Source organism: Tursiops truncatus, chromosome 9, assembly GCF_011762595.2.
Source record: "Tursiops truncatus isolate mTurTru1 chromosome 9, mTurTru1.mat.Y, whole genome shotgun sequence".
NCBI classification, from domain to species: Eukaryota; Metazoa; Chordata; class Mammalia; order Artiodactyla; family Delphinidae; genus Tursiops; species Tursiops truncatus.
In genome coordinates this window covers 17,718,532-17,743,668 of record NC_047042.1, presented here as the reverse complement: position 1 = coordinate 17,743,668, position 25,137 = coordinate 17,718,532, and the positions used below count along the sequence as shown (strand labels likewise).

Genomic DNA, 25,137 nt, shown 5'->3' with positions numbered 1-25,137 from the left:
TCATGAGGTGATTGACCAGGGAGAAAGATTGGGTGAAAAAGATTTGGAGGAAAAAAAATCAGGATCTTAAAAAAAAATAAATAAATAAATAAATAAAAAGGTTTTCTGTGTTCTGCTTTGAAAGCTGCCCCTTCAAGCAACACGAAGCAGCTTTTACTCATGCGTCTCCCTTCTCCCTCATTTTCACCCTGGACTCTTTGTTGTTTTGAAATCTTTCTAGGTGTCAAATTCCTGAGTTCAAACCAGATCCCCAAAGCAGAGTCGTGTAAAAACAAAGCCACAAAGGTAGAAACAACCCCAATGTCCATCAACAGATGAATGGATAAACAAGACAGCTCTACAAACAGATACTAAACTATGGCTTTATGAAATTGTTACCATACCATATATCCACCCAATGGAATATTAAGTCTTAAAAAGAAAGGAAATTCTGGACTTCCCTGGTGGTGCAGTGGTTAAGAATCCGCCTGCCAATGCAGGGAACAAGGGTTCAATCCCTGGTCCGGGAAGATCCCATATGCCACAGAGCAACTAAGCCCATGCGCCACAATTACTGAGCCTGCACTCTAGAGCCCATGAGCCACAACTACTGAGCCCACAAGCCACAACTACTGAAGCCCGTGCGCCTAAAGCCCATGCTCCACAACAAGAGAAGCCACTGCAATGAGAAGCCCGCGCACAGCAATGAAGAGTAGCCCCCACTTGCTGCAACTAGAGAAAGCCCGCGCGCAGCAACAAAGACCCAACACAGCCAAAAATAACTAAATAAATGTTCCTTTAAAAAAAACAAAGAAAAGAAAGGAAATTCTGACACCTGCTACAACATGGATGAACCTTGGGGGCATGATGCTAAGTGAACTAAGCCCGTCACAAAGGACAAATACTGTATGACACCGCTTGTACGAGGTACCTAGAGTAGTCAAATTCACAGGGACAAAAAGTAGAACAGTGGTCACGAGGCGCTGGGAACAGGGAGTTAGTATTTAATGGTACAGAGCTCCAGTACCGGATGATGAAAAAGTTCTGGAAACGGCTGGTGGTGATGGTTGCACCACAACGTGAATGTCCTTAATGCCACTAAACTGTACACTTAGAAATTAAAATAGTAAATTTCATGTATGCATACAATGCTACAAATAAAGAAACCCCATAAAACGCCACAAACAAGGCCACAGGTAGTTTTCCCGTGTAATTATACCAACTCTGTTGGTATGATAATTTATTATGAACTATCACTTTCCAACCTTATGAAAACAAAGATGCCATTCATTCTACATGTTAAAAGTCTATAGTCCAGAAAACACAACTCCCAGGTGCATTCCCTACTCTCCTGTGTCAGAAGGGACAACAGCACTGTTGCCTGTTTACAGCTGAAGACCCAAACGGTAAACCAATTTTGATAACATCAAAACATATAAAGAAAGAAAACAGCATTCGTAAACCTGCCACTCAAGATCAAGTGTTACTTCCATTTTGATTTATATCCTTCCAGACCTCTTTACTGTGCGAACAGGCCCATGCATTTTTTTTAAAACATCTTTATTGGAGTATAATTGCTTTACAATGGTGTGTTAGTTTCTGTTTATAACAAAGTGAATCAGCTATACATATACATATATCCCCATATCTCCTCCCTCTTGCATCTCCCTCCCTCCCACCCTCCCTATCCCACCCCTCTAGGTGGTCACAAAGCACCGAGCTGATCTCCCTGTGCTATGCGGCTGCTTTCCACCAGCTATCTATTTTACATTTAGTAGCGTAAGAACTGGATCACATTGTACATACTATTATGCTTTTTTTTTAAACTTAGTGATGTTGCAGAAATCTTTCCATGTATAGAAATCTATCATCATTTTAATATTCCCCAGTATAGTATTCCATAGTATGGACATATTGTAACTTATTTAACTACTCTATTGATGGACATTTAAGTTGTTCCCATACTTTCTGGTAGACTCTTTTTGAAGCTTTCCCCACCATATTAGGACCTCCCTATCCTGCGGGAGATAAAAGCCAGATTTTGTTGTGTGATACTAGTATCATAGTTATAAAGGAGAAGACCTTTACTTTCCAAGGATGCATTTGAAAATTTAGGGTGAAATGCCAAGATATCTGCAATTTACTTCAAAACAGATCAAAAAATGTAGATGGGGCTTCCCTGGTGGCACAGTGGTTAAGAATCCACCTGCCAATGCAGGGGACACGGGTTCGAGCCCTGGTCCAGGAAGATCCCACATGCCGCAGAGCAACTAAGCCTGTGTGCCCCAACTACTGAGCCTGTGCTCTAGAGCCTGCGTGCCACAACTACTGAAGCCCGTGTGCCTAGAGCCCGTGCTCTGCAACAAGAGAAGCCACCACAATGAGAAGCCCGCGCACCACAACAAAGAGTAGCCCCCGCTCGCTGCAACTAGAGAGAGCACGTGTGCAGCAACGAAAACCCAATGCAGCCAAAAATAAAAAAAATAAATAAATTTATAAAAAACGAAAAAGAATGTAGATGAAGTCAACACAGTGGCAAAATATTAAAACTGTTGAAACTAGGTATGCAGGTGTTCATTATACTATTCTATTTTTCTGTACATGGGGAAATTTTCATAACAAAAAGAAAGAAAAATAAAAGAAAGTGAGCTAGGAGTACAGGTATGTGCAAGAAAGTGGCTGAAGAATTTACTGTTAAATGGGGCAGAGGGATCGAACACATTTATCTCCTCTGTCCCAAAATATTAAAATCATAGTAAAGGGATAAAAAAGGCATTAGCTCTGAAAAACAAAGAGATCAACAGAACTGTGGTGATCATCATGGTGATGACATCCTAGTCTCCATTTAACCCCTTAAGTAATAATGGGAATCTCATTCATCTCGTTAATGATTGGTTTGGGAAAGTGCATGAGAAATAAAAGAAAATGTATTTTTTTTTTTTGCGATGGGGGGGGTGGCTTTTGCAAAGATTTTTCTCACTTTTAAAAAGAGACACAAGGAGGGAATTCCCTGGCAGTCCAGTCATTAACACTCCTCACCTTCACTGCAGGGGCCTGGGGTCGATCCTTGGTCAGGGAACTAAGATCCCGCAAGACGCACAGTGTGGCCAAAAAATTTTTAAAAATTAAAAAATAATGGGCAAAGGACCTTACTGTATAGCATAAGGAATATCAATATCCTGTGATAAACCATAATGAAAAAGAATATGAAAAAAATGTATATATATGTATAACTGAGTCACTTTGCTGTATTAACACAACATTGTAATTCAACTATACTTCAATAAAAAATAAATTTAGGGACTTCCCTTGTGGCACAGTGGTTAAGAATCTGCCTGCCAGTGCTGGGGACATGGGTTCGATCCCTGGTCCGGGAAGATCCCACATGCCGTGAAGCAAGTAAGCGCGTGTGCCACAACTACTGAGTCTGCACGCCTAGAGCCTGTGCTCCACAACAAGAGAAGCCACTGCAATGAGAAGCCCATGCACTTCAGTGAAGAGTAGCCCTTGCTCTCTGCAACTAGAGAAAGCCTGTGGCCATCAACGAAGACCCAACACAGCCATAAATAAATAAATTTATTAAAAAAAATTTTTTTTAAATGAGCAAAGAACTTGAATAGACATTTCTCAGAAAAGATATATAAATGGTACCAGCAATCACATGAAAAGATGTTCAACATCATCAGTCATTAGGGAAATGCAAATCAAAATCACAATGAGTTACCACTTCACACCCACTAGGACAGCTATTAAAAAAAAAAAAAGAGACACAAGGAAAAGGTGGTCTCCACCTTCATCTGCACCTTTTTCCTCTGGAAGTGCTGTAGCCATCTAGCTAATGACGTTGAAGATGAAGCCAAAAGATCTATGAGGGTGGAATAAAAGAAAGCCACAGAAGGAGAGCCAGAAAGAAATCATAAAGATCAGATCAGAAATAAATGAAAAAGAAATGAAGGAAACTATAGCAAAAATCAATAAAACTAAAAGCTGGTTCTTTGAGAAGATAAACAAAATTGATAAACCATTAGCCAGACTCATCAAGAAAAAAAGGGAGAAGACTCAAATCAATAAATATAGAAATCAAAAAGAAGTAACAACTGACACTGCAGAAATACAAAGGATCATGAGAGATTACTACAAGCAACCATATGCCAATAAAATGGACAACCTGGAAGAAATGGATAAATTCTTAGAAATGCACAACCTTCCGAGACTGAACCAGAAAGAAATAGAAAATATGAACAGACCAATCACAAGCAAAGAAATTGAAACTGTGATTAAAAATCTTCCAACAAACAAAAGCCCAAGGCCAGATGGCTTCACAGGCAAATTCTATCAAACATTTAGAGAAGAGCTAACACCTCTCTTTCTCAAACTCTTCCAAAATATAGCAGAGGGAGGAACACTCCCAAACTCATTCTATGAGGCCACCATCACCCTCATACCAAACCAGACAAAGATGTCACAAAGAAAGAAAACTACAGGCCAGTATCACTGATGAACATTGATGCAAAAATCCTCAACAAAATACTGGCAAACAGAATCCAACAGCACATTAAAAGGATCATACAACATGATCAAGTGGGGTTTATCCCAGGAATGCAAGGATTCTTCAATATATGCAAATCAATCAATGTGATACACCATATTAACAAACTGAAGGAGAAAAACCATATGATCATCTCAATAGATGCAGAGAAAGCTTTCGACAAAATTCAACACCCATTTATGATAAAAACCCTCCAGAAAGTAGACAGAGAGGGAACTTACCTCAACATAATAAAGGCCACATATGACAAACCCACTGCCAACATCATCCTTAATGGTGAAAAACTGAAACCATTTCCACCAAGATCAGGAACAAGACAATGTTGCCCACTCTCACCACTATTAGTCAACATAGTTTTGGAAGTTTTAGCCACAGCAATCAGAGAAGAAAAAGAAATAAAAGGAATCCAAATCGGAAAAAGAGAAGTAAAGCTGTCACTGTTTGCAGATGGCATGATACTATACATAGAGAATCCTAAAGATGCTACCAGAAAACTACTAGAGCTAATCAATGAATTTGGTAAAGTAGCAGGATACAAAATTAATGCACAGAAATCTCTTGCATTCCTGTACACTAATGATGAAAACTCTGAAAGTGAAATTAAGAAAACACTCCCATTTACCATTGCAACAAAAAGAATAAAATATCTAGGAATAAACGTACCTAAGGAGAAAAAAGACCTGTATGCAGCAAATTATAAGACACTGATGAAAGAAATTAAAGTCATACCAACACATGGAGAGATATACCATGTTCTTGGATTGGAAGAATCAACATTGTGAAAATGACTCTACTACCCAAAGCAATCTACAGATTCAGTGCAATCCCTATCAAGCTACCACTAGCATTTTTCACAGAACTAGAACAAAAAAATCTCACAATTTGTATGGAAACATAAAAGACACCGAATAGCCAAAGCAATCTTGAGAAAGAAAAACAGAGCTGGAGGAATCAGGCTCCCTGACTTCAGGCTATACTACAAAGCTACAGTAATAAAGACAGTATGGTACTGGCACAAAATCAGAAATATAGATCAATGGAACAGGATAGAAAGCCCAGAGATAAACCCATGGACATACTGTCACCTTATTTTTTTATTTTTATTTTTTGCAGTACACGGGCCTCTCCCGTTGCGGACACACAGGCTCAGCAGCCATGGCTCACGGACCCAGCCGCTCCGCGGCATGTGGGATCTTCCCGGACCGGGGCACAAACCCGTGTCCCCTGCATCGGCAGGCGGACTCTCAGCCACTGCGCCACCAAGGAAGCCCTCACCTTATTTTTGACAGAGGAGGCAAGAATATACAGTGGAGAAAAGACAGCCTCTTCAATAAGTGGTGCTGGGAAAACTGGACAGCTACATGTAAAAGAATGAAATGAGAACACTCCCTAATACCATACACAAAAATAAACTCAAAATGGATTAAAGACCTAGATGTAAGGCCAGACACCATTAAACTCTTAGAGGAAAACACAGGCAGAACACTCCATGATATAAATCACAGCAAGATCTTTTTTGACCCACCTCCTAGAGAAATGGAAATAAAAACAAAAATAAACAAATGGGACCTAATGAAACTTAAAAGCTTTTGCACAGTAAAGGAAACCATAAACAAGATGAAAATACAACCCTCAGAATGGGAGAAAATATTTGCAAATGAAGCAACTGACAAAGGATTAATCTCCAAAATTTACAAGCAGCTCATGCAGCTCAATATCAAAGAAACAAACAAACCAATCCAAAAGTGGGCAGAAGACCTAAATAGACATTTCTCCAAAGAAGATATACAGATTGCCAACAAACACATGAAAGAATGCTCAACATCATTAATCATTAGAGAAATGCAAATCAAAACTACAATGAGATATCATCTCACACCGGTCAGAATGGCCATCATCAAAAAATATACAAACAATAAATGCTGGAGAGGGTGTGGAGAAAAGGGAACCCTCTTGCACTGTTGGTGGGAATGTAAATTGATACAGCCATTATGGAGAACAGTATGGAGGTCCCTCAAAAAACTAAAAATAGAACTACCATAAAACCCAGCAATCCCACTACTTGGCATATACCCTGAGAAAACCATAATTCAAAAAGAGTCATGTACCACATTGTTCCTTGCAGCTCTATTTACAACAGCCAGGACATGGAAGCAACCTAAGTGTCTATCAACAGATGAATGGATAAAGAAGATGTGGCACATATATACAATGGAATATTACTCAGCCATAAAAAGAAACGAAATTGAGTTATTTGTAGTGAGGTGAACGGACCTAGAGACTGTCATACAGAGTGAAGTAAGTCAGAAAGAGAAAAACAAATACCGTATGCTAACACATATATATGGAATTTAAGGGGAAAAAAAATGGTCATGAAGAACCTAGGGGCAAGACGGGAATAAAGACGCAGACCTACTAGAGAATGGACTTGAGGATATGGGGAAGGGGAAGGGTAAGCTGTGACAAAGTGAGAGAGTGGCATGGACATGTATACACTGCCAAATGTAAAACAGATAGCTAGTGGGAAGCAGCCGCATAGCACAGGGCGATCAGCTCGGTGCTTTGTGACCACCTAGAGGGGTGGGATAGGGAGGGTGGGAGGGAGGCAGATGCAAGAGGGAAGAGATATGGGGATATATGTATATGTATAACTGATTCACTTTGTTATAAAGCAGAAACTAACACACCATTGTAAAGCAATTATACTCCAATAAAGAAAAAAAAAACAAACTAGGTTACAAAACAAAAAACAAAAAAGGAGAGCCAACCCCTGATCTTTGGGGACTGGTACTCTTTCACCTCTGGACTTCTTGTCACCAGTGGTAAGAAATTTCCTAATTATTGAAGTGGTTAGTAAGCAAGATTTTCTGCTACTTGCACCTGAAGTGTCCCAACAAGTGTGAACAAGAGATTTTAACCTATTTTTAGAAGACAGACTGTGGCTGGAGAGTGTTAACTGATGGGAAAGGAGCTGACCTACCACAGAACCTTGAGAAGCAGGGCACCTGGAGCAGCTAGAGCTGCACAAGTCATGGGTGAGGTGAGGACTAAACATAGCGAGAGAGCTGAAAGGCTCAATATTCTGTCGCTGGACCCGCAGGTCATCACTGCTACCTCACACGTTCACATGACTTACCATTGCCCCTGCCAGCCCCCTCGCTCTCCAATCAACCCTCAAAAAGAGAAACTGAACCAGAGAGACTCTAGACGTGGGGCCCCCAGGCTCAGCAGAGACCAGGAGGGGGCACAGGGCTAAAAACAGGAGGACTGTGGGCTGTCCCTGGTTAGATCCTTAGTTGGCACTGCCAGAATGCCTATTACCAGGTACATCAGCAGGCAGGGTTCTTCCCTCAGGAAACTGAATGACCCCGGAGAAAAGGCTTCCACAGCTTGCCTTTGGGAATATTCCAACAAAAGGCTGACTGGTGACATGATGACCTTTTGGTTGATAGTCCCACACAGACCTCCAATGAGCCTGTTAGAGCCTCTCTTTTAAATATGAATGGTTAGAGACAACCAAACATTCCTGGAACACCTCCAACATGAGCTGACCAACCAAACATCAAACACATGAACACATATATGAAACGAACTTGGGGGAAATGAAGAGAAAGGAAGAAAAGAGGAGGGGCTTCCCTGGAGATCCGGTGGTTAAGACTCTGCCCTTCCACTGCAGGGGGTGTGGGTTTGATCCCTGGTTGGGGAACTAAGATCCCGCATGCCGATAAAAAGAACCAGATCCTAAAATTTAACAAGTAAATCGTAAACTATTTAATATACAGTTTTGAAGAGTAAAGTAAAAAAATCTTTTAGAAAGTGGAACAAGAGATTGAGAGACAACAGGAGAAAGGAGGTAAGAGGATGAAGAGGTCAGAGCAAATGATCCAACATCCAACTAACAGGAGGTTAAGAAAGAGAATAAAGACATAGTGGGAGAAAACGATTTAGCATGTAACATGGGAAAATATCCCAGAAACAGGTGTTTCCAGGTTGAAAGGATCTACTGAGTACCTAGAACAATGAATGAAAAAAGACCTACATCAAGGGGGATCCCTGGGAAATTTCAGAGCCCCATGCTTCAGCAATTAAAAATGGAATCAGAATGTTATGAAACTCCTCAATAAAAACCTTCGATGCCAGAAGCCAATGGAAAAATTGTCTTCAATCTTCTGTAGGGAAATAATTCTCAATCCAGTTATATACTCAGAGAGATGATCAATTAAGTGTGAGGGTAGAATAAAAACATTTTCAGGTGTATAAGGATTCTAAAAATTGACCTCCCATGTCCCTTTTCACAGGAAGCTAATGGAGAAGATACTCCATCAAATAAAGGAGCAAACCAAGAGAGAAGGTGGCAAAGGGATACAGGAAACAGATGCTCCAACACAGAGAGGGTCAACAGAGTTCCAGGATGGTAGGAACTACTGTTTTTCACTCTAACCCTTTTAGTACTATTTAGTTTTTGAACTATGTGTCTATACTATGTTGATTTAAAAAAAAGAAGTTTCGTTAAGGAAAAAAAAAATCTTAGAACAGTTGAAACACTCAATAGTAAGTTCCAGTTGCCAGACAAAAGAGAGGAGACGAGGGGAGGAGAATCGCGGAAAGTAAAGCTGAGCATGAAACCTGCGAGCTGCAGAGCAGAATCAGCTCTGAGAACCAAGACAGAAACATGAAGGAAGGACGCTGGGCACACGTGTGCATGTGCACAACGGGAAGGAGCCCTGGATCTCCTCGTTTTTAGACTTGTGTCACTCAGGACGTGGGCACCCTCCTGGCGATGACGGAATGGCGGATGCTTTCAAGACCTCCTCCCAGCTCTGATCACTGCCCTCCAGGGTGGAACCTGGAGGGATGGAGTGCGCTGGGACCAGCTTGCGTCTCAAAAAAGCCAAGGCTTGGAGAGGATGATGGGGAATTGGGCAACTGGCCATGAGAAAGTGTGGGAAAAGTCTCGCAAGTGTTAAGCTGCCGTCCAACCTTTCTTCCTCAGCATTACATTACCCCTCACCCCTCCACTTACCAGTCTGGTCTAAAGACAGTGCATGTGATGATGGTCCCTGTCCAGTTACACCCAGAGAAACTTAAAGTCCCCTAACCCCCACCACTTTGAGGAAGCACGAGCAAAACAACTGACCTTAACTGAGTCCTTACCGCATGTAGGCACGTCACATACCTTTTCTCATTGGAGCTACCCACTGCCTTAGGTGTGCGTAACTATGACCTACACTTCTCAGATGAGGACATTGGTTACCAAGCTAATAAAAAGTGGAAATGAGACTGGGCCCTGTCTGCTTGACTTCAAAGGCCCCCCTGTTGAGAAATGAGTAGGAAAAGCCCAGGAACAAACATAAGTCAAAGAGAGAAATGGCTTCCACTTTGGCGATTACTCTATGTAATAAAGTAGCTTTCACTCCAGACGCACCTCTGCCCTTTTTCAGGTATCTAGGACCTTCTGCCTCTTTCCCTGCTGCCCTTGTCAGTCTTAGATTCATTGGCATTTGCCATTTTATACTTTAAGGGGAGATGTGTGAGCATCTATGAGACAGAGGGGAATGTGCCCAGATCTTGGCAGCACTGACCTCCACAGCTGACCCTTCCTCCCTCTGCTGCCCCCCTTCCCCGAACCCCCGCGCCTTTCCAACAGAGTCCTGATGGCTTTGGTTGGCCTGGTCATTCATAGCCCTTGGGCTCTGTGGGGCAAATAATGTGTTTCCTTAGAGTTGGGGGCAAAGAAACAGAGCATACTGCTATGTTATCCAAGGGGCCCCAGGTTGAAGGACAGAGGCCAGGAGGACATGTGAATGGAAATCAGGTAGCACTGAGGCTCCCATTGCTTTCCCATTGACTACCACTGCCCCCTACTACCAGCTACCATGAACTGAGTGCTTATGATGAGCTTGGTATTTTATCTCACTTAATTCTCCTTAGCTCTGTTTGACAGTTGAGCAATTTGAGGCCAGAGAGGCTGAGAGACATGGCCACGTTCATCTAGTTAGCAGACAAGGAGTTGAGCCTTGCACTTCCAATCCTGCTCCAACCCTTGCTAGCTAACTTTCACTTTTCCAATCCTAGACCCAAGTCCCTCTTTTAGGAACCCCTGACAAGGATGGGTTGCAACGCAAAAATATGGCAACTGGAATATTTTCAAGGTTACCAAAATGATATTTAAGATATAAATTCACACGCTGTTAGCATTTCCTACAAGAGAAGTTCACGATTGGGAAGGGATAACCATAATTCCATTCATGTGTGACAATTTTTTTTTTTGGCCAATTATAGATAATGAGTGTGACTGAAACATCTATTATATTTACATCATTAATATGAGGGAAATAACTGCTTTAAGTCTTACGTGGGTATGTTTACTTCTGATCATGCTTTTTCTTTTTTCTTTTCTTTTTTTTTTTTTTGCGGTACGCAAAAAAAGGCCACTGTTGTGGCCTCTCCCGTTGCGGAGCACAGGCTCCGGACACACAGACTCAGCGGCCATGGCTCACGGGCCCAGCCGCTCCGCGGCACGTGGGATCTTCCCAGACCGGCATGTGGGATCTTCCCAGACCGGGGCACGAACCCGCGTCCCCTGCATCGGCAGGCGGACTCTCAACCACTGCACCACCAGGGAAGCCCTGATCATGCTTTTTCGATCTCTGACGGCATGGGGTCTCGTGTGAACCTAAAACAACTGAAAAAGGACGTTATTTCCCACTAACTGTGGAACAGAGTTCACCCCTGAGTTTTCCGGTGCCTTGAAAGCGTCCTCAAAAATTATTCTCTTACCAACATTTGTAATGTGCTCCTTGGCCTCCCCTTTTCCTTCAGAGACATTCTTTTCTGCCGATTAACCTCACCCTCTCTCTTTCTTCTATTTCCCTAAAAGAACATAAACACCTGGCATTTCTCTATTGACAAACATTCCCCTGAAAATTAAACCAAAAAAGGAACAGAAAGAGGCAGCTCTTAAGGCTCCACTGTTGCCTGTTTCATTTTTTAACGGCTGCCCCCAGCTTCTCTGTTAAGCCAGGTACCACTGCTTGGGTGCTGAGTGCCTGCATCAGTCAAAATCGATGGAGAAATGTATACTAAAAGAGTTTTCAAACTGGGGTTCCCTGGAGTCCTTGGAGAAGCTGAGGTGATCCCTTGGATGGGCTGGGGGACAGTGGGTCCTGGGTACACGTGCGATGAGAGCAGGGCTGAGCGGGCTTCAGGTGGAGGCAGGTCTGCTTTTATATCGGGTACCATGTAAGGTTCTGTGGGAACAAAAAAGTTCCATCGCCACCAAGAAGTTTGAAAGCTACTGTATATAGAATTGAAGCCCCTTCCAGAAGTTTGGAGCAGAACTGTGTCCCCAAGGGTAGTATCCTTCACCAACATCTGGCATTACAGTGAGAAATTATAAAACGATTTTGGAAAATGAGGGGTGGCAAGGACAGTGGCAAGTAAACGGATGAGGACAACGACCCGACAATGGTTATGATGATGGAGATGTGTGGGTGGTGACTCCATCTGACTCTGTCTGACTCCATCCCCCCAGATGCCTGAGGCTGAGCTTGGTGATTCCAAGAGAGGGGCTCCAGCTGCCAAACTGGTCAGGCTTGCACCAAGTGTAAGGCATGAGAGATCCTGGTAGGTTAGTAACAATTGTCATCAAATATTTGCTTTGCTTTAAAAATAAATTCCTTCCCCTTCTTTTGTAACTATATTCTCTTAATGCCTACTTGCTGACTGGACAATTACTCTTTGAGACTCACACTGTATGCATTAAAAATCATCAGAGGGGACTTCCCTGGTGGCGCAGTTGTTAAGAATCTGCCTGCCAATGCAGGAGACACGGGTTCGAGCCCTGGTCCAGGAAGATCCTACATGCTGCAGAGCAACTAAGCCCGTGCACCACAACTACTGAGCCTGTGCTCTAGAGCCCATGAGCCACAACTACTGAGCCTGCGTGCCACAACTACCGAAGCCTGTGCGCCTAGAGCCCGTGCTCCGCAACAAGAGAAGCCACCGCAATGAGACGCCCGTGCACCGCAACAAAGAGTAGCCCCCGCTCGTTGCAACTAGAGAAAGCCCGTGTGCAGCAAAGAAGGCCCAACGCAGCCAAAAAAACCAAAAATCATCAGAGGATACTAATATCTGCACTTATATTGTGTTATTAATGTTTTCTTTTCATGATGCTATGGATATTTGAGTCTCATCTCCTAAACTCCAAATTCTTGAAAAGCAGGATCTAGTTTCATTCATCTCTGTGCCCCTGCCTGCGAGTACCTAACACAGCACCTTGCTTATGGAGCAAGCGCTCAATAAATATTTTTGAACGAGGGTTACCTGTCCTATCACCTGGAAATCGGTCTGTGGCTCATTATGGCACTCCACTGCCTGTCAAAACACACACACATGGATTTTCAACCCACGTGGAATTTTTTTCTCCCTCTCTCTTTTTTTTGGCCACGCTGCGTGGCATGTGGGATCTTAGCTCCCCGAGCAGGGATCGAACCCGTGCCCCCTGCGGTGGAAGCTTGGAATCCTAACCACTGGACTGCCAGGGAATTCCCCCAGGTGGGTTTTGTTTTCTATTCTTTCCTTTCTGTCCAGGACGACCAAATAAAACCCCAAAGAGGTGGCTTAGCTTTCTTGGTATGGAGGGAAACGTAAGGACAGACAGCCCTGTCACGGCAATTTTCCCTTTACCCTGACCATTGGAGAGTTGTGGAAAAAATTCACAAAATATCATGGCAAGTGGGCTCCTAAGCTGTGCTGACTACCCATCCCCCCAGGCTTCCCCCACTCTCTGCTCCAGGAATCTTCAACTAATCTAAAAACTTTCAGGTGACCGGAAAGTTGCCTGGTGGTTGAGTGTCATCCTTTCAGCTATTTATTTCTAGCTGACTCTTACGCCGTGAAAACACATCCTGTCGGATGTAGGTCTGCTATGGAGGATGACAATCACGGCAACGATGACCATGGTGAGGATGACAACGGTGACAGCAGTAACATCCACTGAACGCTACGTGGCAGGCACTGGGTTGAGCCCCTCACGCCCATTCTCTCCTTTCCACTTCACAACCACCTCCCCAGGTAGGACGATAATGACTCCCATTTCACACGTGATCCGACCACATACGACCCAGCCAGGCAGGGTCACTTGACCACGGACTCAAGGCTTCTATCGCCCAGGTGGGACTTACCTAGGAAGCACAGAGTTAGGTGGCCTGGATTTTGCAGGGGACGCGACTTTAGGTTCTGGGCCCAAGCTCCCTGAAGATCCCGGCAGCGAGTCCTGCGCTGGCCCGGATGGGTTTGGAAGTACTTCCCTTGCCGAAGTCAGGAGATGCTCTTTATCTTTAACTTCTTTTTCCCGGGACTTGGCTTTGTGTTCCGCCAGAAGGAGGTCAAATTGCTTTTTCCGGCCTGGGACTGCCCTCCGATGGCTTAGGGAGTGAGTCTAAGGAGAAGAGAGACGGAAAGCACAGCCTCTTTGATCAGCACATAAACCTGCTTCCCCAGGCCCTCCATTTCAGAAACAGCAATTCATGGGAATTTAGAGGTGCTTGAAAAGTCAACTTCAAGGCAACAGCTCCTGTTCTGTGGCTGGGAAGAGGCAGAGACCACACAAAACGCAACCGTGCCCTACGCTCCTGGCGTTAAGAAGCCAAAGCTTCCTCCAAAAAAATGGCATAAGATGACGAGCTTCAGCGCAGAACCCATGAGAACCTCTCTGATGAAAGGCAACGGTGAGGGCGTGCTGGAGTTAATCCAGGTGCAGGTGGGAGGCTTGCTTTGGCCCAGACACACAGAGCCACCAAGCAGAGAGGGCCACAGCCTCCATCCCAAGAGGCACTGGCAGTTCAGTATGAAATACGGGGCTGGGGGCCACCCACTGGCGGCCGCCTTGGGTCAGCTGTCCCCTGGCCACCCCGCTGTGGCTGGATCAGGGGCACGGCGGCTCGTCCTCCCCTCCGGGGCTGCCTTTCAGGGCGCTGCCACCGCCGCCGCGCTGCTCCTGCATACATTAAAACGTAGCAGGGTTTAGAACCGCCTGTGAGTGCCTATAAATACAATTTACTGTCTGGCCTCACAAGTAACAGGGGAAGCCTATTTTTTTTTTTTTTTTTCCCTTCTTAAAAAGCCAGCCAGCTTGAGGCAGGCGCTCTGCTACCATGGAAGAGAAGAAAGCATTTCCCTTACAAAGAACAGCTGGGGGTCATGTCGAGGCTCCACACCCTGCCGTGTGCAGAGAGTGGCATGCAAACATTTCGACAAAGGCCCCAGCGAGAGCAGGAAGTATTTTTTATGGAAAGAGAAATACCTTGCAGGTGAGGGATCTTGTGCAAGGTTTCTTTGTCTCGGGATCCAATACTCCACAGTGTTTATTTGGGTCAAATTCTCTCTCTGGTTTAAGAAACAAACAAAAAATATAAGAAAAAAGGAGACTAAATAGGATTTGGCATTAAGACCACATTTTTAAAAAAATGCACATTTGCACCAACAAGTGAGACATTGTCAGGCAATCTGTTTTTTTTGGTTTGTTTTTTTTTCCAACCGGCTGCTAAAATGCTTCCAGAACCGCTGGGGGAAGATGGCGCTCCCCTCTGAACCCAAGAATTCCCAAGTCCAGCGGGAGGCGGTAGGGATCGGAATGCACAAGGGAATGGGGGGTGGGGGGTGGGCAGCGGAGGGAAAGGAGCCAGTTGCTCTCACACTTTCACTCCAAACAATTCCCCCAGTACCTTTGGGCAGAGGTGGCTGCAGACCAGGGAGAACCACCTGAGGCCCGAGGGCCACTTTTTCCCCTGGGGTAGCTCCAAGAATACATCACCAACCCCTTCCTGCCCTGCCTCCCTAATAGTTTTAGCCATTTAAGGGGGAGATTATTCCTTGACATGTCCGTGTGACCTGCCTCTCTCAATGCTTTGCAAAGTCCTCAGCACGAGGCTTTCCACGCAGCCTCGCTGGCCAGAAAAATCATTTCCCGGATTCAGGAACATATAGGCAGGGGCAGGGGCAGGTGTGGGATTTACACTGGGGCTGAACCTGAAGGTGCAGAGAGGGCAGGGCCTGTTAGTGTCACAGTCGCTCTGCCCCTGGACTGAGGCCTGATGCTCCAGGTGGGAACAAGCCGGGTCCCTCGGCGACCTGCTGAGGGAGGCGGGCTTTCCCCAGATCCTGCCTTCCCGCTGGACTCCTGACGGCTCATGTTGGGGTTACTTCTAAGGAATCTGCTCTTTTTATGCCCGTTTTGGATCCTTCACCCCTTCTGGATTACAGAAATGCTCTCCTCCCCTGGGAAACGAGGGGATGTGCGGCAATCTCTTAAGGACCCTTCAGGCTTTCAAGTTCCACCTCTTGATGACCTGTGCCATTTCTGGAAGGCACCCAACAAACACCTGAGTCCTGCAGGGCAGAATGACATAGCTCTTCTGAGCATCCAGGGAGACGGGCAGCAGCATTGGCGGGTGGGTGGATGGGCGCGCGGGGGGGTGTATATATACTTGGTGGAATGTCTCCTTAAGGGCCTCCAATGGCTGCAAGCTAAAAAGAGGTTACCTTGCCTGAAAAACTGCCTGAACTTGGTGGAGTAAGCTCTGACCATAATAAATGAATGCATTCTATTTTTAAAAGAAGGTTTGGGAGCTGTAGGGAGGTTGCGACAGTGGTGATGATGATGTTTGCAATAAAACCATTCTCATGTCCAAGACAGATTTCCTGGTTGACTATCAAAATGCATCCTGCCTCTTTCTTTTGCTTTTGTCTCCTTTTTTTAAGCTTCATTTTTAAGGAAAGAAAACTGCTAGGCCTGGAGATGTTCGCTTCCTACGAGCCCTCTCTGCCCACCGAGGAGGGTCTGGGTGCCAGGCTGAAGGCCGCCTGGTGTGAGTTCTTTCCCTTGGGCCTGGCGGAGTCAGACCCGTGCCCAGATCCACACCGGCCCTCATGCTGGCCTGGAACTGAGCAGGTTGTTTGGCTGGGGGTAGGAGCTGGCTGCCAAATGTGAAAGTGACAGAGAAATAGCAAAAGACCCAATGAGACAAAACCACCAACAAAATGCAAAATCCCCAAACACACAAAAAATGCCCGACCAACTTCAGATTAAGGTGCCGGCTGGAAGCCATGGTCATACTTCTGCCAGGAGGAGGAAGCCGGCCTCACTGCGCCCAGACAGGCCTATTGGATTGCCCCCTCTGCAGAGTGAAGATGAACCTTCCCTGCAGGGAGACAGCCAGGAGCGGGGGGCTCCGTCCACACAGTGAGGCCCCCGCCCTCAAGAGAGCACCAGGCTCTGCCTTTCTTTCTGGACAGCGGGTGGAAAGGACATGGAGAGATTTTCAGGGTAAAATAACTGTGTCATTAGAATGCTTTGGGCCTGAGGTACTTTTAAGAAGTAAACTTTTTAAAAGTGACAGAGGTAAGATAGAGAAACTGAAACACATATAAACACAAAGTACAAAATGAAAATGACCCACAATTCTTGGGGCGCTTAGGAATTATGCTCATACCAGAGGACACAGCTTCACTCTCACAGGGCAGCTTACCCTGTACGGTGGACCCATGGACAACATGGGTTTGAACTGTGCAGGTCCACTTACACGCGGATCTTTTGCAATAGTACATACTGCAGTTCTACATGATTGCAGGTTGGCTGAATCCGCAAATACAGAGGAACTGCAGATATGGAGGGCCAACTAGAAATTATACAGGGATTTCTGACTGCGTGGAGGGTCGGCACCCCTAATCCCTGCGCTGTTCAAGGGTCAACTGTATTTTGTTTTTTCTGGTTGACCTTTGATAAATGCCCAGAGTGTGTGAAGAAGTTATAAGGTTTATAGCTTTTCTTGGTCTTTTAGAGAAAGTAAAACTGCCGGATTTCCTTCTACAACAATCCCAAAGCAACTATCACCCACTCGGGGGCCCCTAAGCGCAACCATTGTCTTAAGGACTGGCCATGTGCACCTTTCTGGGTACCCTGAGGTACTTGGGCAACCAAGTAGATCGGAGAGAGACCCTTCAACACCCCATCTGCTGTGCCAGTCCAAGCGTTCCCAGATGGAAATTCCAATCTGCTTATGTGGGAAAGGCAGTTGCAGCCCCAGACCACAGGATCAACCTGGAAACCAACGAGACCAAAGGATGGAGATGGGCAGACAGCACCAAGACGACTGTCCCAAGCCTGCCCTGAGCTACTGGGAGATATCACGGTGGACTGCCCGACTCTGCTTTCCGGAACCCAGGGGCAGTTCGGCCTGTCAGTGTGAGGACAAGACCCTCCGAATCCACAGACTGCTGAGGGGTTGCAGAGCCTCCTGCCTTGGGGTCACTAAGGTAACTGCTGCTCAGGGCTGGGCTGAGCGAGGTACCGCATCTGGCCCGGCATTAAGAGAACCAGTTCTCCCCTGTATTTTTAGGGGCGGGGGAGGTTCCTGTTGGCAGGTAAACTCCGTGTCTCCCTTAAAACGAAACAGACCTGCTCTATGATAAGAAAGCATCGCTCCCTCGTTCTGGACGCAACTCGACTGCAATCTGATCACGAGCCAGACTCGAAGGACACAGACACGTACCTGAAAGTCTCCTGTAAGGCTTGTTGTTGTTTTTGGTGCCATTTTGGTGTTTCTTGTCTATGGTGGCAGACAAAATTCCTTTGCCATTTAAGATCTTCTCTGGGGAAGGTGGCACTGACTTGGACATCAAGACCGGCTTAATGACAGGTGGGGTGGAGACGGCAGAGGATGAGGTGGAGCAGAAAGTGACCGCAGTAGTGGTTGCAGAGTTCATTTTGACATTGGCACCATCTGCCTTCACTAGGTTAGGAATTTTCTCTAAACTGACTACGGGAACCGGAACACTGAAAAATAAATGAACAAACACACACAATTGCCTTCTTTGATTCATCTGGTCTGCGGAGAAGATACGCCTGCTTATCATTATCAGGACACTTCCTTATCACTTATTTATACCCCTCCTCTACGAGAGCAGCAGGATTCCAGTTCTGATGGGAGGGAGATGCACGCCTTGGAAAGGACCAAGAGCGGGTGTGAGGCTGGCACAGCGCCAGGGATGGCATCAGAACTGATTACCTCCTGGACCGGTTGTCCCCGTAGATCCTGCAGCTCCCCCTTTCTCAGTCCCTTTAGTCGGCAGTCTCTGAGACAGCACCTTGGGCAGAACAAGGCGCCTGCTGTGAAGCTCAGGAGGCGATGCTGTCTGTCCACGAAGGCCGTTGTGCCACGGAGCCGCGTGCTGAATCACGCCCCCTCCCCCCCGCTGCTCGGCTGGTCTCCCACCCAGGCGATCGGGCCTGACATCTGTTTAGCTCGGAGCTCACACAACACGGAGGCATGGCTGCGGGCCAGCGTGCCACGCTCTACACTGTCAGAGGACTTCTGGATCACTCAGATCCCGGGGATGGGCTCAAACTGAGTGAGCCGCCATGGAACATTATCTAATATTCCATTTTAGGCAGCGAGTTATGTAAATAGGCAAGTCTCAAGGCTGGCAGGTGAGAGGATGAATTTTAAGAAGACAGAGCACAAAGGTGTATGTGTTTGCTCTTCAGAGTCTGTCACCTTAGCCCCACTTCCCTGCCATTTCTCCTGCAACGGATATGCATCTGATTTCTGTGCATTTCATGCTGGATGACCCTGTGTCTGGGGGGCGGTGGAGAACTCTGTCTTGGGGTCTGAAAAGATGAGATGAGATGAAAAAGCTTTGTTTTGGTTCCTGAACTAGATTCCCTTTCCTCCATGCAGGGGGGCAGAATGGGAACAACTTCAGCCCCCCAAGTCATTTCTGAGCTGAGAGTGAAGCCGACTGAGCTATCTGAATGCCAAATGGGCTAGAAGAGGGCTTAGACATGCCTGCAGACAATGGAGGACATGAAAGACAGGCTGGTTTTGCAGGTGAGGAGTCTTATCTGCCCACATGGCTGGCTGGCTCTCCCTTCCCTAAGATTCATTCACAGATCATTTCTTTGATCAATTTGTTCATGAAATTATTTCAGCAACCCCTCAGTCCCTGCCCCTTTGCTGACTGTGGAACAGGATCCCACATGTTATTTATAAGCCTTTGCCAGTGAGAAGGGCACTCAGTAGTGGAGCACAATGCTCCCAGACATGAGACTTCACCCCAGGACCATGTGCTTTCTTGGCCCGGGGAAGCGTGGGGTGGGACTTCAAGCCCCACGTGAGGGGAAACTGGAACAGTGGTTTTTAGTTAGACACCAAGTCACTGACAGTTCAGCCTTTGATGAGTGTTTCAATCACCGAGATATAGCTGCACTGCTGCTACTTTCTAGTTAATGGCAATTCTCAAAGCACTCCCCTATCGCTAAAGAAGAGCACAAGAAGCCCTTGAAAAGTCAGCACACTGAGAAGCTGCAAAGATATTACCTGGTGAAATTAGTGCTGCATTCCTGATTTCTTCCAAATGGTAAAAAATGCAAAGCCATGGGATATGGAATACGTCCAGGCTCATTCCTTCACTCAATTTTAAAAGACACAAATGATAGAAACCAGAGTCGCTAAGAGATATTTGTACACTTTGTTCATAGCATTATTTACAGTGGCCAAAAGGTGGAAGCAACCTAAATGTCCACTGATGGATAAATGGATAAACAAAATGTGGTATATATATACAATGAAATATTATTCAGCCTTAAAAAGGAAGGAAGTTCTGACACATGGATAAACACTGAGGACATTATGTTAAGTGAAATAGGCAAGTCAGAAAAAGGTGAATACTGTATGATTCCACTCGTATGAGGCACCTAGAGGGGTCAAGTTCATAGAGACAGAAAGGAGAATGGTGGTTGCAGGGGAGTATCCAGTTTAGCGATACTGTTTAGCGGGTATCGAGTTGCAGTTATGCAAGCTGAAGAGTCCTGAAGATCGGCTGCACAACAATGTGAATGTACTTAATACTCCTAAACTGTACTTTAAACATGGTTAACATGGGAAATTTTGTTACGTGTATTTTACTATAGTTAAAAAAAAAATTTTAATGTACAAACCAAAAAAAAAAAAAAATCCCACAAATTACAAACTCATGTAACTTAAATTATACTTCAATATCCTGACTTTAAAAATACATAAGAGCCTGCTTAAAAAACTCTTGTTGATTTATCTGTCACTCTCGTTTTGACCTGCAGACTTTTCTTTCTTTACAAAAAAGTTAAACTTCAAGTGCTGATGTGAACACGTGGACTAGCAGCCAGGTGAGAAGATTCTCTAGCACGTGTGTGGCCTCCCCTCATATAGTTCCTTGTGAAGCCAAGTGAGTTCAGGAAAGGAAATTAGGACCTTCACGCTCCAGATCCAGCTCTTGTCCCATGAGCCGGCCTGAGTTGCGTGCTGAGTACTCATGAGCTTAGCAGACAGAGATGTGATGTTGGGATAGAATGATCCAGAGCAATTAGACCAAATGAAATAAATTTAAAAACCGAGTCAAGTGGTCCTCAGATGCTCACAGTACAGCCAGCGTTTCCCCCCCTGAAGTCACGGTCCAGCTCCAGCAAGTCCCTTAAGGCAGCTACGAGAGCACAGGTGCAGCAGGTCCAGCCGCTGGAACAGTGCCACGTGACTCACCTCTTCGATGGTCATGCTTCTTCCTGACTGCGTGTTAGTGACTGAGCTTGAGCCAAGCCAGCGAATATGTGTGACTGACTGATCTCCTAATTTGGGATTTTCTCCACTACTTGAGCGTGGTCCACTCACAGCCTCTACTGCCAACGCTTCCGTAACTCCAGCTGGACTTCAATCCCAGTGCCCAGAGACAGGATGTGGGACTCAAGTGCATCAGAAACAAGAAGGGAAGGCTGATGTGTGGTCCTCTTGGATTGGAATGGGGGGGTGTTAAGGAAAGAATGTTTCAAAGGGCTCCAAAGACCAGGTGAGGGGCGGAGCCACGGAGTAAAAAAACACCCCTGAAGCCAGGTAAGCAGCCACTTGGCAGTGGGAAGAGAAGCAAGATTGAGTTGCTGGGGTGGGAGTTCTAAGGGTGTCCACTAGCTAAGGGAGAAGGGCTACAGACAGACAGGAGGACAGACTGCGTACCATCTCTGATCCTTTTTTCTTTCTTTCTTTTTTTTTTTTTGCGGTACGCGGGCCTCTCACTGTTGCGGCCTCTCCCGCTGCGGAGCACAGGCTCCGGACGCACAGGCTCAGCGGCCATGGCTCACGGGCCCAGCCGCTCCACGGCATGTAGGATCTTCCCGGACCGGGGCACAAACCCGTGTCCCCTGCATCGGCAGGCGGACTCTCAACCACTGCGCCACCAGGGAAGCCCTGATCCTTTTTTCTTTAGCATCCTTTCTTTCCCCCAAAGGCTTTGGGCTTTCCCTCTAAGGCAACCTGCTTGTGGCCTGCACTGAGAAGGTACTTCTGCTGGGTGTTAAGAGAAGACAGGGAAGCAGGAAGCTCAGTGATAGTAGCAAGGGTCAAACACATCCTCGGGGGAAATGAGAGAGAGAGAGAGAGAGACAGAGACACAGAGAGAGAGAGAGACAGACACAGAAAGACTTTCCTAGTTAATCTTACCACCCTCATTCCCCAGCATAAATGTCAGCCACTGGTCCAGCTGAGAGAATTTAGTCTCCTTTCTTCACTACTATTGGCAACAGTCCCCAGATCCCAAACAGATGAACAAGGAGCAAATGATCGCAAGAAGGTACCACAGGATTTGGAAAGCCAATCCCAGAGGTTTGATCTTTTTCAGCCCTGGCTAACATAAGACACTACTGAGAGCCCCAGGTCCCGTTTCACTTACATACAGACCCCCGCATGTGAGAGGGAGGGCAGCTGCCCTAACACCATCATCTCAGGACTGTCTTCTCCTTTCTCCCATTGTCCCTTTCCCCACTCCCCTCCCTCCTCTGCCATCACCTCTCCCAGCCAATAAGTAGAGTGTTATAGCCCGGGCAGCAGACCCTGAATAACAGGCTCATTTTTTTTTCCATTTGGAAAGAAGCCAAAAGATTCTGACCCCTGCTGTCACAGTTTGAGCATCTCCCACTTTGTGTCAAGTCACAGGAGCCCCAGCACCTCCATGTGCTGCTGGGAGCTGGGAGGGGTGGAGAACGGGCAACACCCAGATTACTAACTAAGCAATTTATTAGCCTCTTTGCTTAGTTCCCCCTAAGTTTAACAAAAGCCCCTCGAGTTCCTTGCCTTTCAATCTTAAGGGATGCACTTACACACTCACCGAGGTCTCACAATTAGTTGCATTTATCAACTCACTATTGTCCTTTCTTTAAGAAACAAGGTTTGAAAGGGAAAGACGTGTCCCCACTCTTCCTGCTGCTTTCATAATGCCTGTTTTGTCTGCTTGGGAGGAACTCTCTCAGGGAGCCCAGGGCTGCAGCTTGTGCCCCTGCTGTGTCTAATACACTGGAAGCACTTATCTCCTTGCTGTCTTTGCGCCTCTGTCCCGGGTCCCCAGAAGGGATCCCACAGCCGAGAACAGTCCCCCCTCATCTTCCTTGCTGGATCTACCTTGCTTCTTTATGCGGCTTCGGCTGCCGGCGTCTCCTTCCTGGGTGCTTGGCCTGTCTGAATTTACCTTTCTGGACCAAGGAGAGTCCTCTGGCTTTAAGAAAAATGGTTCTCCTGGCACCAGGTAGATTCCCCTCCCCGCCCAGTGATGTCTGCAAAAGAGCAGAGGTGGAGAATCTTATGGTGTGGTTTCGAGGGCCACCAACGTGTTGCGGGACAAGCTGCTCTCCCTCCAGCTCTGCTTTCCTGGCGATCATGATTTATCCTTCCATCATCAACAGATAAGCCTTAAAAGAATGGTCCAGAAAATCTTTAGGCCTGCAGAAATCATCGCCAGCCCTGTTCCACTTAGCAGCACAGGGGAAAGATGGAGTTCACAGGCAGGAGCCTGAAGACATATGGTATTTGTGCTGTGGGCTACATGTCTGATGAGAGTTCTCAGCTGTCTGATTTCTTCCCACCAGTTCCTTCCACTAAGGCCCATGAGCCTGTGTTTCTGGTCGGGCAGAATTCTGAGGATCTCTGACTCACTGGCTGACCCTTGAAAGGGTCATCTCACCCAGCCTCTTGCCTTCCAAGAAGGAATAGTAGGTGAGTCCTCCCAAAGCAAAAGGAATTGACCTTATTTTAAAAGGTCCTCAGAGAAGGAATTCTACTTGGCTCTCTTGGATGCATTTTGGGGGCTGCTATCAGGCCATTAAGTCAAATTTAGATTCTTTAAATTGAAGGAATGCTTGGGACATGCTTGAAGTCTGGGAGTCAGGCAATCCCTAAGAATCGGCCTAAATAACAGAGCTGCAAAGTCCTATTTTGGTACAACAGACACAGGAAGTGCTATATAAATCCTGACGAATGAATGCATAGTATTTTTTTCAATCTGGAAAACGTTTGGGAAAACTTTCAGAAAGCCAATTTGTCCACACCTGAAGCAAACCGTAAACAGGGTAATCAACCACCGAGCACGGGAAATAAGGAAACCTGCCAGATTAACATTATTCTGTGGCTGAGTGTCAGGCCTGGTGGGCAGAGAGGAAGCACCACGCATAATCTCTCCTGGCCTTTGCACAGTTTTGGATGCCCTCCCACATAACACACCCTCAGCAAGCTGGCAAAATGTGGTTAGACCACACAGCTACTGGGGGTGAGCGGCCCTGGCAGCTGAGGCAAAAAAAGATTGGTTAGCAGCGTCTCGTGCCAGCCCAGAGTCGTACCTACAGGAGCTCGCAGGGGCCCATCGCTGGCCAAGAAGATTAAAGCGTGTCAAGAAGATTCATCAGTGACTTGGGTGATAGGTCAAGATCTCATCCATCAATTGCGGGAAGAGGCGGTTAGTTGCTGGGAAGAATGATGTGGGACTTTCCCTTAGGAGGCAGGGAGAAATGAACAAGCTGACGCTGACAAATTGTAAACGTGGCCAGAGGCAAGAAGGATCAAATCAGGGAGAACGAGTAGGGCTGAGCTGGGGGTCTGTGCCTTGTCATTGTTCTGGTAAGGTCATAGAATGTGGAAGGTGTTGCAAGATAACTTAGGATAATGGTTAGGAATACAGGCTTTGAAATCAGACAGACCTAGATCCAAATCCTGCCTTTTCTATTGCTAGATGCATTATGGTGGGCAAGCCATCTGACTTCTGTGGGAATTAAAAGATGGCGGTCAGGGCTTCCCTGGTGGCGCAGTGGTTGAGAGTCCGCCTGCCAATGCAGGGGACACAGGTTCGTGCCCTGGTCCCGGAAGATACCGCATGCCACGGAGCGGCTGGGCCCGTGAGCCATGGCCGCTGAGCCTGCGCGTCCGGAGCCTGTGCTCCGCAACGGGAGAGGCCACAGCGCTGAGAGGCCAGCGTACCGCAAAACAAAACAAAACAAAACAAAGATGGCGGTCAGCCTGGCAAGTGGATGAGCGCTGGCCTCTGTTCCACCTCACCTCGGCAGGATGGCCTCGCAGCGCAAAGCCCAGGCAGGCATGTGAGGCTGCCCTGCCTGGCTCATCTCAGAATTTCACTACTCTGGCTTCAGTTTCCTTATCAGTAAAATGAAGGTCACGACAGATATTTGAAGTGATTAACAGAGATAATACATATACAGTGCTTAGCATGGTGCTTGGGTACATAGTTGGCCCTCAATAAATTGT

At 46.3% G+C, this 25,137-nt stretch overlaps 1 protein-coding gene across 12 annotated transcripts in view; it reads right to left on the bottom strand.

The window, feature by feature from the left end:
- Positions 1 to 25,137, bottom strand: part of ATXN7L1 (ataxin 7 like 1) — a 360,884-nt gene that overhangs the window by 136,466 nt on the left and 199,281 nt on the right. For 11 of the 12 annotated variants that reach the window (XR_012334179.1, XM_073810165.1, XM_073810164.1 and 8 more), the window contains 3 exons: positions 18,082 to 18,365; positions 14,835 to 14,917; positions 13,714 to 13,970 (listed from right to left, as the gene is read on the bottom strand). Coding sequence is in view for 11 of the 12 variants with exons in the window: in XM_073810165.1 (XP_073666266.1) it covers positions 13,714 to 13,970; positions 14,835 to 14,917; positions 18,082 to 18,365 (624 nt within the window). In the remaining variant the exon portion in view is untranslated. Of the gene's footprint in view, positions 1 to 13,713; positions 13,971 to 14,834; positions 14,918 to 18,081; positions 18,366 to 25,137 lie in introns of those variants that run through there. The other variant, XM_073810173.1, reaches the window with a different exon arrangement.